This window comes from Chenopodium album, chromosome 7, assembly GCF_948465745.1.
Source record: "Chenopodium album chromosome 7, dcCheAlbu1.1, whole genome shotgun sequence".
Taxonomy (NCBI): domain Eukaryota; kingdom Viridiplantae; phylum Streptophyta; class Magnoliopsida; order Caryophyllales; family Amaranthaceae; genus Chenopodium; species Chenopodium album.
The window spans coordinates 70766996-70783344 of NC_137840.1; the positions used below are offsets into that span (position 1 = coordinate 70766996).

The 16349-nt window shown below is 33.5% G+C and overlaps 1 protein-coding gene and 1 long non-coding RNA gene across 4 annotated transcripts; one reads left to right on the forward strand and one right to left on the reverse strand.

Moving 5' to 3' along the window:
• Nucleotides 1-296: 296 nt before the first annotated feature.
• LOC145639376 (uncharacterized) lies at nucleotides 297-15786 on the reverse strand. Of its 3 annotated transcripts, none has more exons than XR_014114874.1 (4): nucleotides 15675-15786; nucleotides 12406-12533; nucleotides 8465-8616; nucleotides 297-687 (listed from the first exon to the last, which is right to left on the reverse strand). It is a non-coding gene; the product is annotated as an uncharacterized LOC145639376 (long non-coding RNA). The 3 variants fall into 3 exon arrangements; XR_014114873.1 differs by lacking the exon at nucleotides 297-687 and adding an exon at nucleotides 5719-6684; XR_014114875.1 differs by lacking the exon at nucleotides 297-687 and adding an exon at nucleotides 5719-6684 and having other exon boundaries at nucleotides 8465-8631.
• LOC145639375 (protein WALLS ARE THIN 1-like) lies at nucleotides 7892-12186 on the forward strand. Its single transcript, XM_081690603.1, has 6 exons — nucleotides 7892-8192; nucleotides 8307-8369; nucleotides 8475-8591; nucleotides 9087-9492; nucleotides 11071-11222; nucleotides 11594-12186. Exons 1-6 carry the CDS (start codon nucleotides 7972-7974, stop codon nucleotides 11769-11771), a joined length of 1137 nt encoding a protein of 378 aa, XP_081546729.1. The 5' UTR covers nucleotides 7892-7971; the 3' UTR covers nucleotides 11772-12186.
• Nucleotides 15787-16349: the final 563 nt, after the last annotated feature.

Here is a 16349-nt window from a genome sequence, read left to right on the forward strand (position 1 = left end):
GGTAAGGTTGGGGTTGGAGAGCGAATAAGGAAAGAAAATTTCACTTTCCTCAATTGTGTAAAAAGGATGAAAGGATGCCTATTAGAGGTTTAAGGTCTAAGGGCATGTTCAGATTGACTGGCTGAACTGAACTTATTAGAACTGAATTGAACTGAAAATAATCTGAATTGAACTGAACTTAACTTATTGGAGCTGAACTAAACTAATTGAACTGAAATGAAATGAAAATAGTATGAAAAGAACAAACCCTAAAAAGGCTTTTTTTTTTTTTTTTTTTTTTTTTTTTTTTTTTTTTTCAGTTTGCATGTCAATACCATGTTTTTGAAAACATAAGCTCCCCTTAGCATATGTCATTATGTGATCCACATGCTAGTCTGTTTAGTGTGTGCACAACACGCGCTAGTACAAGCATATTCTTAAAATCTAAAAGAGTGGTATAGGCTTTCTCATTACTTACTTAACAATCAAAGAATAACACATACTCCAACAGTCCAACCTGGTCTTAGAAATTTTAGAGTCAAACCTTGAAAGAGATGAATGACTAGCTCCAGCCGCAAAGCTAAAGGCTGAGTCACTGCCTCACTAGCAGCCGTAAGAAATGTTCTCAGATTGCAGCAGCTTCTATCATAAGATTGTCCAATTGAAGAGGATGTACCATGAATAGCAATCTTGTGATTTCAATTATTGCTGAGGAAAAGGGGGAAAGGAATCAGCTAAATTCTAAATGGTTTCTTCACATGCAATAACAGACAACAGTAAAACAATTATTAAGAACAAAACACAACAGGGTGAAATATTTACAAGTAGAGAGACAACAAAAATTCAATGCATGCAAATAAGACTTAAGCCAATCAAACATGACAATTATACAATCATGTAAGTAATTTTGTATTTCTTAATAGAGCCTCTTGTGTCAATTAGTTCAAATTCTTTTTGCAGTATAGTAAAAGTAAGGTTGCGTACATCCAATCTCCTATTACCATATCATGTCCAAGGTACGAGTCTCTTTGTAGATACTATACACGCTATTGTCTACATGATATTTCTCACAAGGGGCAGTATATACTTTATTTAAGGTGGGTAATAGTGTATCCTAGTAAAAGATACATTTTCCCCTTTAACTTGCACAACACCATCAAGATTTGGTAAATCAAAGAAAAAAGGCATAAAGAGAAACAAGGAAGATAAGAGGACAAAAGGAACGAAAAGAAAATAATATTAGTTATCAATGGATGAATATCCCGCCCTTCCACACCTTGCACGATAACTAATAAAATTAGGATTTTTTAAACTTGTAAAAAAAAGACAGGTTAGCATTAAAGTCGATAAAAAAAACAAAAGTACTGTCAACTTCATGAAAAAGCTTCCTAAAAATGAATGCAAAGGGTCACCATTGAGCTTGAAAGTTACAGGTATTAATGCACATTAGTTTCAGATTTGTGGTAAACTATCCATTACATTTGAAAGTAATAATCTTTTCACACCTAATATCTCATATTTTACTCATACTAATGTTCCACTACTGAGGACATAATTGTCACTTGAAGCACTAGGGGAAGGTAATATGCTAGCTCCAAACACAACAGATGGCAGATTGTAAAGTTTTCAGAGGTTTAAGTGATTATATGTAAAGAGGAAAAAACATAGAAATAGATGATTTTTTAAGGGAATATAACTCGAGATCATGGATGATTTTGCATGAATTATCCAAAAAGAAAATATAAAAAATACTTCTCCCTAGTCAAGTCCTACATTACTTAATTGTAAAGCCACATAATGGATATAAGTCGTATAACACTCTATATGACTCGGTATGCATAAGATATCCGTAAAACAATGTTTGCCTAAATACGATAAAACATAGTCAAGTTCCACATAAATAAAATTTCAAGTCATGACATCACATGGATATAATACTCTTCATTCATGAGATCATGACTTAAATTACATGAAAATTTCTGATAGAACAAAGGACACTTGGTCATTATAATCAATCCCATTTCTTGAACACTCCAAACAGAAATTATAGCATGTGATGAGAGATTGAGAGGGTGACTAACAATAGAAGCAACCATAGGATCAAAATGAGCATAAGGTATACATGCCAGGATCTTAACACAACACCACTGCCCCTAGAAATTATAACAATGCTACAGTAAGACCCGACCAAAAACAGGTCGGATCCTGAATAGTCCTAATCTCCAAAATAAGAGTCAATATTTCATACAAATTTGACCATAGAAGAGATCCTCTCGTGCAAAACTAAATCAGCTATAGCTGTCAGCCATGTACTTAATTATGTAACCCAAAAGAGGAGGAAGTTGTGCAGATGGGTAATCAATTTCACAACCTGTATTGGTCAGGGTGGTGTCCGACCGGTTCATGCAGGCCGGGTCACCCTTCTAGTATTTATACCATAACATACTGAAATGTCTACTTTACCCTTATGACATGTTTAATGCAACTAGAGATGTCATTTTTGAACACCGGGTCAGGTTTGACTGGGTCTAGTTAGGTGTACTTCGGTTAAGGTCATACTAAATCATTATGCCCATGCAAGTCAAATTATGATTTGGGTCTCGAGTTTGGTCAAGTTTAATAGGATCGGATTAGTTTTTGACACCTTTATATGTAACACAAATATATAGCAATAAAAAAAATAAAATTGTGGCTTACACATAATAAAGCTTGGGTTGTCAGATTAAGAAATCTATTTTACTTGGTTAGTGCAGCTTTTATCCATTTTAATATATTAAATTAAATATAAACATGATTTTGATATTAAAATATGTAAAGAAAGAAGTTGAAATTTACAGTGATGATGATGGTGTCAAAGGGAGAGGAAGAGGGGTCAGTATGTCTCTTAAAGTAGAGGTGATGATAGCAGAGCATAACCCACAATAAGGGAACACCTGCTCAGTGAGGAAACATTAGTGGAAGCACCTCTATTAAGTTTTCCTTAAGAAGAGGACTAATAATCAATCTTAAGAAGGCGTTAAAAAGAAAATTAATGACCTTTGATCATATTGATTATAATCTGTGGGTAGTTATACAAAAAAGATTATGTTAGATTTATGATTTTGAATGTCTGGTGGTAAAGTTGGATTCTTCTTGTTGGCTACTTTTCATCTTTTCAACACCATGGTGCAATACCAGTTAAAAGTAGTCTATTTTTGCAAATTTGGGATTAAAAGATCAAATGGGTGGACCCTATACTCCTGAATTCCTGAAAAAATCTCGCTAACAAAGTAATACTGTTTTTTTGAATTAATAATCTGGTATACTTAGAGCAAAGTCATTAGTCGCTCAACCTAATGGTGATCATCAAATATTTAATAGATATCTCTCTCATCCACTTCATCCATGTCCAATTTCATACCTAGTTATGCCCATATACTCTCATTGGTTGCCCTAGTCATAAATATTTAATGCACATAGAGCATTAAGAAGAAAATTATTAAAAATAACACTATAGACCAATTATTATAAGACAAGTGGCACACCCTCATCTTTTGCCCACCATTTGCTAGAGGTCATGGCCATGACCTGGTCATGAAATTTCTCTCTCCAAAAATACTATTTTTTGTATTTTATAATATTATTTTAATTTCTCTCTCTTCATGCTCATTGCAAAAGGGCAACGGATGGCTATGCTCTTGGTATGAGTCTACAAGTATTATTTTGGATGTGAAAAAAATCTCACTTACACAGTAATAACGGTTTATGAATGAATTTTCTAATATACAACTACTAAAATTATGTGGTGAAAAATGTAATAAAATGTCGATTATTTTAAATTTAAAAGGTCTTTTTGTAAATTGAATACCCCATATATTCTTACAAAAAAGTAACACTTTTTTGCTTGTTTTATAATAACGAAATTTCCTACTTTAATAGTTTGTTTATTGCTAGTGACAACAAATTCACCACCAACTAACAATTATTGAATAAAATGCAACTACTATTTGGGAATGAAGGGAGTATTTATTTAAAAATCTTTTCTTTCTCCTAGCCAGTAGTATTTAACTAAAAAAATTTGTGCTTGATTGAACAATCTTTAGCATATGATTTATTTTATACAGTTTTAAAAAACTGTTACTAACTGTTTAACTGTGCAGAGTGTCATGATGAGGCTCACTCAATGGCATCTTCATTCTTCAGCAGACACTAGGTTTGTATTGGGATTCACATAAAGTGAGAATTTAAGAAAAGGTTAAAGGAATGAAATTTTTTCCTTATATAAACAAGATGTTTGCATCAAAAGTATAAACTATTTTCTTTACTCTTTCCATAACTCCAAAATCTTTTGTATAAGCACAAATAAGAAAAAGATTATCAAATCTCACTTAATTGTTAAAAATAAAAATAAAATAAAAAATAAAAAAGACAGGAAAAAGAGCACCATTGGTACATTGCTACACACATGTTCTTAGCTGCATTTTTTCATTTCACTATTGCTAGTCAGCAGATATGAATATTCATAACATTTTAATTAGACTGAAACTGATTATGTCATTTGACCTAATAATGAGGGATGCAACCGACAATTAAGAGTTAATAATGGCATAGAATTGTATATAACTATATAAGCAAAGCAGTACATGTACGGCCGAAAGGAGTTTGCTTTTATGATGGATGGTATGTTATTAAAGTATAAAATTTTCCAAATTGAATAAGTTTGCAGAGATTCTAGTTTGGCATTTAATATTTATATTCTTTTTTTTTTTAATTTCTGGTACCTTGGGTTCTAATTTCCTTTGATTCAAGCATTTATTTTTATTTATTTATTTTTTTGGTATGAAGTGATTCAAGCATTTCTTAGTAAAGGAAAGGAAGAGAAATGAAAATGGAAGAAAAAAATAATTTTATTTTTCGATGTTTGATAAATGTAAGGAAATGAAGGAAAGAGAAAGGAAACATCTTTTATTTTTCTCTTTCCTCTCAAATTCCTCCAATTTTGGTAGGAAAGGAAAGTGAAATTTTTGTAAAGACTCTTTCCTTTCCTTTCCTACCAATTCCTATATCATTTATAATACCAAACATGGGAAATAATAAAATTTCCTTTCTTTTCTTTTCTAGCCAAATCCCATCAACCAAACAAAGTCCAAGGGTTTTTTGTCAAAAAAAAAAAAAAAGTCCAAGGGTTCAAGTTGGTTATTTGTGAAAGTTTTCTATAACACAAACATAATTTCAACATTTCATTGTAAACCTTGCTAAGATGTGGTTTGAGTCGACGAGGAGCTCCTAGGGTTGGTTTGAGGCGGTCCAAGAGTACACAACCATACCATACAAGTGACACAAGAAACAACAATTAGAGATTGTTTATTCATGAAAACCCCACATATTACACACACATAGTTTGTAGATAATTCCATAATAGGTTGTCAAGAGGAGATATAATTATGAGTACTAGTTTTTCCATAACCAGAAAAGCAAACAAAAACACAACAATACTAATAATAATACATCAAACTCCCACCTATAATGATAAGCACACCTAATACAGTAGGTCTACAAAGAAGCATACACATGGCTTTGTTGTTTATACTTCTGCTAAAAAAAGTCAAAATAAATTCAAATAAGATCTTTCAAGACTAAAAAATAAATTTAGATTTAGATAAGGGTAAATACATTTAGATAAAATTACTTAATTTTAAAAGAGACTTCCGATAAAAAAAAATAGTACAACCATAAGCAAAAAAATCCCCGCACAGAGAATAAAAATCAAAGCAGATCAACTGTCTGAATTCAAACCCTTAACTAATTCCAATAAACGGTCATGTCCATCATTGTCAAATATAATCCTATAAGCTCAATCCACTACTTAATTCTACCTCTTATTCTCTAATACATCCAATTATTCCAAACCTAAGCTTCCAAACACTCAAGTATTTCTTTTAATTATGCTGAGCTTGAAGACCTTTACATAAGAATTTTCTCAAGAGGTCTGGTGTCTCATCAGTTTTATCAATGCAAGCCATTACCAAATCTAAATACCACTAAAGTGGACACTTCAATTCGAGAAATTCATAACTGTGATGAATAACTCTGTATATCCATATGATATTATTGCAATAATCCAGAATTCTCATGTGTTCGAAAGAAATTGGCCTGGTTAGACTAATTTACTTGGCTTGTTTGACTAGGCATTGATAAATGTGTGTGAGTGTAAATAGATCAACTATAATTATAGAAATCAAGAACAAAAACCCTAAGCATTCCCTTCCATTCTCCCAACACCACAGTGACCACATGTCCTATTGCAATACCATCTAATACTGCTACATCAATTTTAAGCATTCTGCTATGTGACACCACAATTTTCGATCATAGTAACACCTTATGCTCGCCACCACTACTGCCACCATTGAACACTTTTAATTACCTATGTTTCATCACCGCCACTCAAACGGTCAAGAACTCAAGAACACCCTTTTCACATTGTTCTAAGCGGCCTCTAGAGATCAACTACAGATATAACTCAGTGATCCCTGTCATGAAACAAAATTTAAAACTTGACATTACTTGATCACAATTTTATTAAGCTTCAAATGCTCATCTTAGACACAATGATCCCGAACATCATTCTTATGGTCAAGTAATAGAGGTCATATCATAGAGTATTCATGTTCATCTTGTCTATAGTGAAGCAAATCCAACATCCACCTTCAAACAGTCGCATACCTAAAAATATAAGCAGGTAGCACAGGACTATATAAGTCTTCCAAAAAATCTACATTAAAAGTCAAATGTTTATGGAATATTTTAAAATTTTGCTACCTTCTTAAAATAAAGTAGTCTTCACTCCTTTTTTTTCTATACTATCATATGATGAATAGAAGTTTATTGTACATGTATATAAGAATATACTTAAACCGTCAAAAAGTTTTTCCTCTATATCTTATATTATCATAAGATGCATAATATTATGAAATACTCGTAGCGAGTCTTATAAAATGTAATTAAAAAAAATATCATTGATACTGAGGATTTAATAAACCATTGGACCACTATAAAATATTCTTATAATATTATGAATAAATTAAAGCTCAGGGATACTATCTGAAATAGAAGAAAATTTTCCTATAAAATACAACATTCTCTTCAATCTTCCAAATCACAGAGAAGACTGCAATAAATATTGTGAAGAATAATATTACAACTTAAAAAATGTTAATATTTCTAGACAATAGAAAACATTGTTGTTCATCACATCTACAAAACATATGACCAAGCCATATTATAATTTACATGTATAGTTGTATTGATGATAATGCATTCGTGATGGGAGAAATTAAAGGAGAAAAGAAAAGTATAATTGTTTATAATAGTCAATATTGTTTGTATTAATTCATGTATTTATTAAAGTTAATAAAGAGATTAAAGTAATATTTATTACAAGTGTATATGACAGTACGTATGAGAGAGGAGGGTGGGGCTGTGGAGGGTGATGGTGGGGTACTAAGGAAGAAGGCACGCATGGGAGTAACCCACCACCCCTCGTGCGTGCATGCTATCTTATTCTATCTATCAATGGCGGCTTCAATTCATAGACAATCACCTCTTTCTTTCTCTTTTCTGGCTTTCTCCCTTTTTCCCTACTCCTCTATTACCCATGATTATTCGCATGCCTCCAAACAGAACCTTGTTCCTTATAGCAATTAGAGACTGTCTTTTCAGCTTAGCAATACATAAAGAGAGAGAAAATTAGAAAAAGTCTAGCAACAAGGATATATATGGAAAACAACCAAATTCATTTGGAAGCCTCATTTTTAAAAATTAGTTGTATAACATCTTTTATGGCCCTACATTGTGGGCCATGAAGTTATACCATATAGGGACCCAATCACTCCCTTGTATTCTTATATTTATACTCCACAACTTTGGTCCAAAAATCTCAACATCTATATCCTTCCCTCTCTTTTTACTCTCATCAAATTCTGAAACTAGTGCTTAATAGTTTTAGTAAAAATGGCGGATAGTGGTGCCGCTCACTCTAAGAGGATGTGGTGTTCGATCCCCGAAAAGTTCCAGCTGCATGCCGCTATGCTGGCGTTGCAGTTTGGGTATGCCGGTTTTCATGTGGTCTCTAGAGCTGCCCTTAACATGGGAGTGAGCAAGCTTGTCTTTCCTGTTTATAGGAATGTCATCGCTTTGCTTCTACTCCTTCCTTTTGCCTATTTTCTCGAAAAGTATGTCCTTGAACAGTGATCACTCATTTCTTCTTACATTTCACGTGTTTTTTTGGGTCTGTATTTGGCCTTAACCTACATGAAGCGCTATTAACTGTCTTGTTTTGCTATCAGGAAGGAGAGGCCTGCCATTACTTTTTCATTCTTAGTTCAGTTCTTCCTTCTGGCACTAATTGGGTATGATTCATATACAAGAAGATCACACACTTCCAATTATAACAATTTAGTGCAGTGACATGTAAAATAATTAATGAATTATCTTATGTACGTACCTTTTCACAGAATAACAGCAAACCAAGGATTCTATTTGCTGGGTTTGGACAATACATCGCCCACTTTCGCCTCGGCTGTTCAGAATTCTGTCCCTGCTCTCACCTTCCTCATGGCTGCACTTCTCAGGTCAGCAAGTCCATCTCTTAAAGCACTATTCACAATCAAACTGCACATCAGATTAAACATGCACGTGTTTTACGCAAAACATAAAGAGCATACACCATCAACGTAAATCTCACAAGAAAAATGTCAAAATTTATACAAGAACATACTTCAGATATTATTGATAAAGAAAAAGTTAGAAGGTAAACAGGTACCTAAAAACAATTACTCCCCTCTATCTCATTAGGTGTGTTATAAGTTCTTTCTAAGTTTGTTCCAAAGAGAACTGTCACATCTAAGTAATCAGTGCAGTTTACACACGATTGGGCATTTATATCCAAAATATAATAAGATAATCCTAACAAACTAACTAATAAATAGATAATGAGGACATGAACTGGACATGTAATAATACTAATAAATGTATTTTTTAAACAATGGTTTATTTTTTTTAAATTTAAAAAAGAGACAATCACAGCGGGACGGTGGTATTGAAAAGCTTGGTTGTAAATTCTGCAGGATAGAGAAGGTGAGACTAGACAGAAAGGATGGTATAGCGAAGGTGCTAGGAACAGCATGCTGTGTAGCAGGGGCCACAATTATTACATTATACCAAGGTCCAGTGATATACTCCCCCAACAAAGAGCTCCACGATACAACGCCGGTGCTTCTCTCATTAGGAGATGCCAATGGCAAGAGTTGGACCTTGGGATGCATCTTCCTAATAGGACATTGCCTGTCATGGTCTGGTTGGCTAGTCTTCCAGGCACCCGTTCTGAAGAAGTACCCAGCACGGCTCTCTGTCACCTCCTACACTTGCTTCTTTGGATTGATACAGTTTATGGTTATCGCTGCTATCTTTGAGAGGGACTTTGAAGCTTGGAAATTCCATTCGGGTAGTGAACTCTTCACTATCATGTATGCGGTAAGCAACTCAAAATCTTAAGTTTAAACACACTACCTTTCTCTCAGTCCAATAATACACATTAATTATTATGCATATAAAGCATATTATACAGTACTATACAATAACATCAAGTTCATGTGAAAAATAGTTGTTACAGAAAATTTTTCCTCTCACACTCTTAACATTAGCTACTAGCTAGGCAACAAATTAGAAATTAGATACCATCATAACACCCTAACATAGCCTTTTGTGTCCAATTGTTCATGCATGCTTTTTTCTTTTTTTTAGCTCGTTCAATGACCGTGTGATCAGTACTAAATTAAGAACATCCAAGAGACCAAGGCAGTTTATTCATATGAGACTATGCTGTGATTATTATACTATACCATCATCATCCTTATGGTGCAACCTTTAAAAGAGGCACCAATCGACGAGATATTTTAACTCAGCAACTCACTAGATTACTTAAACCATTGGAGAACTTATGAAGTTGTTCTAGATACATAAGGGGGGGCACATACATTCAATAGCCTCCCATGTATTGTAGTTTTCAGTTGATGTAGCACCTCATATGAAGTAATGAGCTGAATAATGGGGGAGATTTGTAAGATTAAGTCTAGTCAATTAGTTGAAAAAAGACAGAATAAGGTTGGTCAGTAAAGTAACATTTTAACTATTTCCCCACTCAATAATCATAGGTACCCCAACCCATGTGGATTCCATAACTCGTAGGACTTATAGCTCACTAAATTTATATAGTAAAAGTACAAAATACAGCAATACAAGCATATATGAATATACAATGTACTCCTCTTAGAGAATTAAGTATGTAATTTGCAACTCTTTGGAACCTCAAAAGCAACTACAAGATTAACAAGTGACGACACCAGGAGATTTTAAAGTAAGATCAATGTAACTATCTAAAAGGTGTCTTCACATTTATTTTATACTAAAAGTTTTGAACTTACTAAAATATACTTCCTACATTCAATTTTAATTGCAACATTTTGACTTTCACACTTGTCAATGCATAATTTCAACCCTTTATATCCTTATACATGAGTAAAAAAAATAAAAAATTGATATTGTAAAAATATAAATTGAGATGAATCTAACAAGATTTCACATAACTATATATTGCCCAACATATAAATTAACAAAAGTGGTCAAATGTTAAAATGTGAAAAAAGTGTAAATTTTTAAAATGTTGTAACTAAAAGTGAACAAAGGAAGTACAATACCACATATTTAGGTCAGCAAATTTTGGTTTTATAAAGAAATGAGGGAGAGATTACATGCTTGAATCCATGACCAAGGAACAATGTCCATTAGGTTCAAACCCGGATAAAAGAGACCATAGTTAACAGGTAAGTTATCACATCGCTCACATACCATGTACATATGCACAAAACAGTTTCCCTAAAGTTTGATAGGTTAGGTGCTCTGGCTACTTTCAGTAAACAGAACTTTAAGTTGATCAAGAAATGCCGGTTAATGACTTTACAAGGGTGCAATTAATAATAATTGAAATGGGATATTATTGTGAAATGTTATGTTCACTTGAAAAATTTGCTAACTAATTCAATACATTTGCAGGGAGTGGTAGCATCAGGGATCGCTTTCGCTGTACAAATATGGTGTATTGATAGGGGAGGCCCAGTGTTTGTAGCAGTTTATCAACCTGTTCAAACTTTGGTTGTCGCTATTATGGCTTCCATTGCTTTGGGAGAGCAATTCTACTTGGGAGGGTCAGTACTAAACTTTCTTCTTGTATTACTATATCTTTCTCCCCCACCCACAAACTTTCTATCTCAACTTTCACTATCCTAGGCAACTCTAATCAATATTAAGACTCCACCCCACAAAAAAAAAAGGAGAGATTAAATTAAGGGAAAAAAAAAAGGGATGAAATTAGAAAAGTAAAAAAAACAGAGCACTCATCAATCATGCAATTAAGTATGACCTACTTGCATGACCCATTTTGCAGCTAAGTTAGGTAGTATTCCATAAGGTTTGTGACATATCATTTAGTCATTTTGGTTAGACAATATTGGATAGAGTTTTAATTTTAAATTGGATGAGTAATCTAACTAACAATGATCGAAAAATATGTTGACAGGATCCTAGGGGCAATATTGATCATAGCGGGACTCTACCAAGTTTTGTGGGGTAAGAATGAGGAGGCAAAGTTTGCCAAGGCTGCAATCCAGTCTCCAGCAGAGCATGGAAACAACAGGACATCAAGCCAAGCAAAGTCACTTACTCAACCCCTTCTCCCCCCATCAGACAACGTCTAGTGACCACAACAAAATGAAACTTGAATTGGTCATGGCTCAGGTTGGAAAACAAGCAAACTACTACTACTGCGTCAAGAGCGTTTGTTTTTTTGGTGTGTGTATCAAGTTTTCATTCAATTAGTGTCCTCTCACTAGGAGATGGGCTAAAGCCTAAAGGGAGTAAAAAGGAATAGGTATTAGGGAAGAATGTGATGATTTTTACTATCTCTAAAGGTGTGTATAAAGGGGAGCTTAAACCCCCACACCCCCACCAACTCCACGCTTTACATCGTAATTAATGGTTTGATTTACAAAGAAAGAAAATGCACTTTCAAGAAAAATTTTGTGGCGTGCCAGATGTATGGACCCATGTCCATTTTCTGTCTTAAACACTATTCAGAAATGGAAATGCATATTCATCTTTTTTGCGCTTTTATGGTAATGACTTATATGTGATGATTTCATTACAAACTAACCAACCAATTCTGACGACTTTATGGATTTATGTAAATCATGATCAATTATGATTCCATATTTACATAAGTAAATAATTTTAACACATGTAAATGCAATAACCACAACACACGCCAGAATATCTAATTTCAATAACAAAATTTTCAAAATGGAATATATTTTTCCAAGGTTTGTTAGATACCTGGATGAGGGAGACAACATTGCAGGATTCCATGAACAATTATAGAGAAGCAGCAGTAGACTTTGCTGGGGAAAGAATTAAATATATCTGAACTATAGTCGTTTGCCAATGTGCTGAAAACTCAGCTCCTGTAAAACAAACAGAGCAACAGAAAGCACATGCAGATGAAATTACATTAATCACTAATAAACAATACAATAATTTGTTAATAAGTGGCTTTTGAATATGGATTATTAGTATCAGCATTATCAAAAATCCTTCTGCAATAAGTTGTTCATTGACAATCGGATCTAGATGAAGCTAACATTAGATTAGATTGTAACATTACTTTGACAGCAGAATTAATAAATTTTAACCATTTTTTAAAGACAGTTACATTTTATAAGATTTGTACAGAATTCCTTAACTATAGAATTTGAGCCTTAAGCATCTATACTGTCATTGTTTACATACAGGTATGCAGAATTGTCAAAGGAATATACAAAGTATGCAACACTAACACCTTGTTTGGATAGAAAGAAATAAAAGGAAAAGAAAGGAAGAGAAAGGAAGGGAGACACACTCTCTTGTTTGGGTAAAGGATTGGGGGAAGGAAGGGAAAGGAGAGGGAGGGATCCATTTTCCCTCTCTCTTTTATAAGCATATAATCCCTCCAAATTTGGAGAGATTTGGAGGGAAAATGAAGCTCCCCTACCCCTCCCTTTCTTCTCTCTTCCCTTCCTCTTCTATCACTCCCCTTCCTTTCCTTCCTTGTTTTCTATCAAAACAAAGCGTAAGTGAACACAATATATCACAATATATGAATATTAAATTCAATCGTAAGTAGGCTCAAATGTTTCAAAATTAGTGAACACAGATTGCAACATGCAGCTAGTACTTAGAAGTTGATAGTTTGAACAAGGAACAGAACAAATCTCAGGGGTTTTAAAGTTCAAATCCATTTCACATCCCAAATTACAGGGGTAAAGAAAGTTGTCCCAAAATGTAAATAAGATTAACATGAAGACTAAAATAGAGATACATGAACAAGTTTTGGAGAAGCATCAAGTAATCTATGAAATTTAAGAAAAATAAAATACAAGTAATCCATGAGTATAAGTTGTTTATAAGAAAATATAGGATATATATTAATAAATATAGATCAAAGCTGATTTAATATGCATTCTCCATCCTCAACCCCAAAACTTCATTGCAATTCCAGCTACTTAAAAACTTTAGGCAGGACAAGCCAAATTTTAACAGATCCCAAAGGAGCATAGTGCAAATGCATGTCTCCTCAAGGACTATAAGTATTATTACAACAATTAGAGCCTTTCCAGAAAGCATTTGTTTCGAGGAGGTGCCTTTTCTTTTCATTAGGTGAATTATATCAATTTCTTTAAGCCTATATAGTATTAATCTATTCAATCTGCCCCACCATGCTACCGCGCCTCTTCTTTTTCCAATTTCCTCTTGGTCATCAGTTCTTAGTACCAAGATCCTTTTACACTTCATCATATGATGGAGGCAACACTAACAGTGTACTTCGTATTCCATTAATCTCCGACAGTCCAACTAGATCTTCCTACCTTCCCTACAGAACCAGTCCTAGAGTATCTGTCCAACACTCAAAAAGACAAGCAATCCGGGTGATGAACCTTTAGAGATAGGATTGGTTTTCTGAACCTAGACTATATCTTAAGGAAACTTAGAGTCACTAAACTTCTACCAGTCACAGTAACTCAGTGACAGAGATGTGGATTGCAGCCATTAAGTTCACCCCTCATGGAGAAAAGAAACCTACAGTTACATAAAGTCTTCCTAATCAATTTCACTTATGATCAAATTCCATGGATTCAATGTATTACAGGAACTCGAATCTTAATGAAAGCAAAGCAAATGACAAATTTAATATAGGAGCATGAACCTTTCTTCCGTAAACTCTCCCAAAGATAATGAAACATAATAAAATGGCCCTACTCTCTATTAAAAACAAGAAGCATGAACATAAGATCAACAGCTATATTCCATCATGTGGAAAGTGAAACGATTACCACAAAAACCATTTAATTACACTAACACTAACAGCAGGAAAGCATTAGGCAATGCAATCAGGATATGCTAATATATGAAATATTTTAATTTTTTTAACGAAACAATCTCAAGTAAGTAGCTTATGGCACAGATAAATAAACTTGCCAAAATTGCATAGATCAAGAAAAGATTTCATTTTAAAGAACTATGGATCATTTACTAGTCTGTACATCTTTTGGAGTCTAAACATACAAACAAGACTATTGGTACTTTTAGAACTTATGTTAATACAACATTCATACCAACATGAGGTTTAAAGTACTCGTGGACATTGGTTATTGTCATTCATATTTAGAGTAATTATTGGTGAGGACTTTCTCGTCAGGAGATAGTAAATTACTACATTATATTGGTAGTTGTCAACGCTATCAACTATCATAGTCATTTACTAAATTAAAAACACAACTCACACCAACGAATATTTCAAGCTAGTAGCATCAATCTATCAGCAACATCATGTCCAAAGCAAAGCAAGCAATTTCAGAGTTGATAATTACAGCTCAAATCATCATTATTATCCTAAATGACATCAATACTTTCATTTTATCCTTGTTTAACAATTAAGCTAGAAATTTCGAGCTCATTTCAATATTGTCGGAATGATTTGCTTTACCTAAATTCTCTGTCTGCCTAAACCAAATTACTTTCTATAACTCCAATACAACATTATATGTCACTTTACAACATCAATATCATACAACCTTCATTTCATATTATTTGCAACAATTAGACATTTCTTCTCTCTACTTTATGTCAAATCGTTGCAAATAATATGAAACGGATATCAATTTCAACGCAACATGCCAAATTGCCAATCGACAGTACTAAAACAACAATTTTAACTAAATTTCACCGAATTCTGTAATTGGGTTCGTACATTTCCATTTTTTGGACATGTGATAGCTTTCTCTTACCCTAACTAGGCCAACTTAATCAACTATATTGATTAATTTCCCAGAATGTTGTAATGAATGTAATCTCTCTCTTCCTAATCGAATTTCTGCCATTATACGTAGTAATTCTTTCGGACTGAAACGATTAGCAGCAAAAATTGTCCCTAGGTTTATGGAAATTGAAATTGCGCAAGAGATTGAAGGTGAAATCAGATGATGCAAAGTAGTATGAAATTGAAAAATTACGAAAGAGCAATACATCGAAAACCCTAAAATTAGTATAATTGAGATTTGAGAGGGGACCTGTAACTGCTGGTTGCTTTGGCCGAAGCCATGTTCTTTGGCGCCAAAGCTTCAAAATCTTTTTCGGTAAAGAGAAGTTTTGAGGGGTGAAAGTTTGAAAGATAAGGGGAAGTGTATGGTAAATTAATAATATCCGATATTGATCAATCTATCACGTTTTATGTATTCTTTTGCCAAAGTTTCAAAATCTTTTTTGGCAAAGAGAAGTTTCGAAGGGTGAAAGTCTGAAAGATAGAGGAAGTGTATGATAAATTGGTAATATTCGATATTGATCAATCTATCACGTTTTATGTATCCGATATTGGTATTTTGAATTAATAAAATCACCGTTTCACCTTATTTTGATCCTTTTACATTTTCATTTTGAGATGGTTGAATTCATGAATCTTTAATTCAAGTATGGGGTTTTCACTAACTTGAGCTGATTTTGGTTGACTAATTTGGTATTTTCTACGTGTAATTAGTCATCACTAAACATCATACAGATACCCTTAGACCTTAATGAAAGATCGAAAGATGAATTTAAGGGGTTGCCTCAAATTAATCATTAGGCTAGAAAGACTATGAAAATAGAGAATACCTAGCCTAGGGGACTTTCTTTGCTTGTTTGTGCTCGTAATGTTATTGACATGCTTAGGTGATTGTCTAACCAATAAAAATAGATCTTTGGTAGGG

What these genes read in the sequence shown, in the direction of transcription:
- LOC145639375 (XM_081690603.1), top strand. Translation starts at nt 7,972, where the DNA reads ATGGCGGATAGTGGTGCCGCTCACTCTAAGAGGATGTGGTGTTCGATC. An exon ending in TTCCTTCTGGCACTAATTGG is followed by an intron (nt 8,370 to 8,474) that starts GTATGATTCATA and finishes ACCTTTTCACAG; the next exon opens with AATAACAGCAAACCAAGGAT. An exon ending in TCTTCACTATCATGTATGCG is followed by an intron (nt 9,493 to 11,070) that starts GTAAGCAACTCA and finishes ATACATTTGCAG; the next exon opens with GGAGTGGTAGCATCAGGGAT.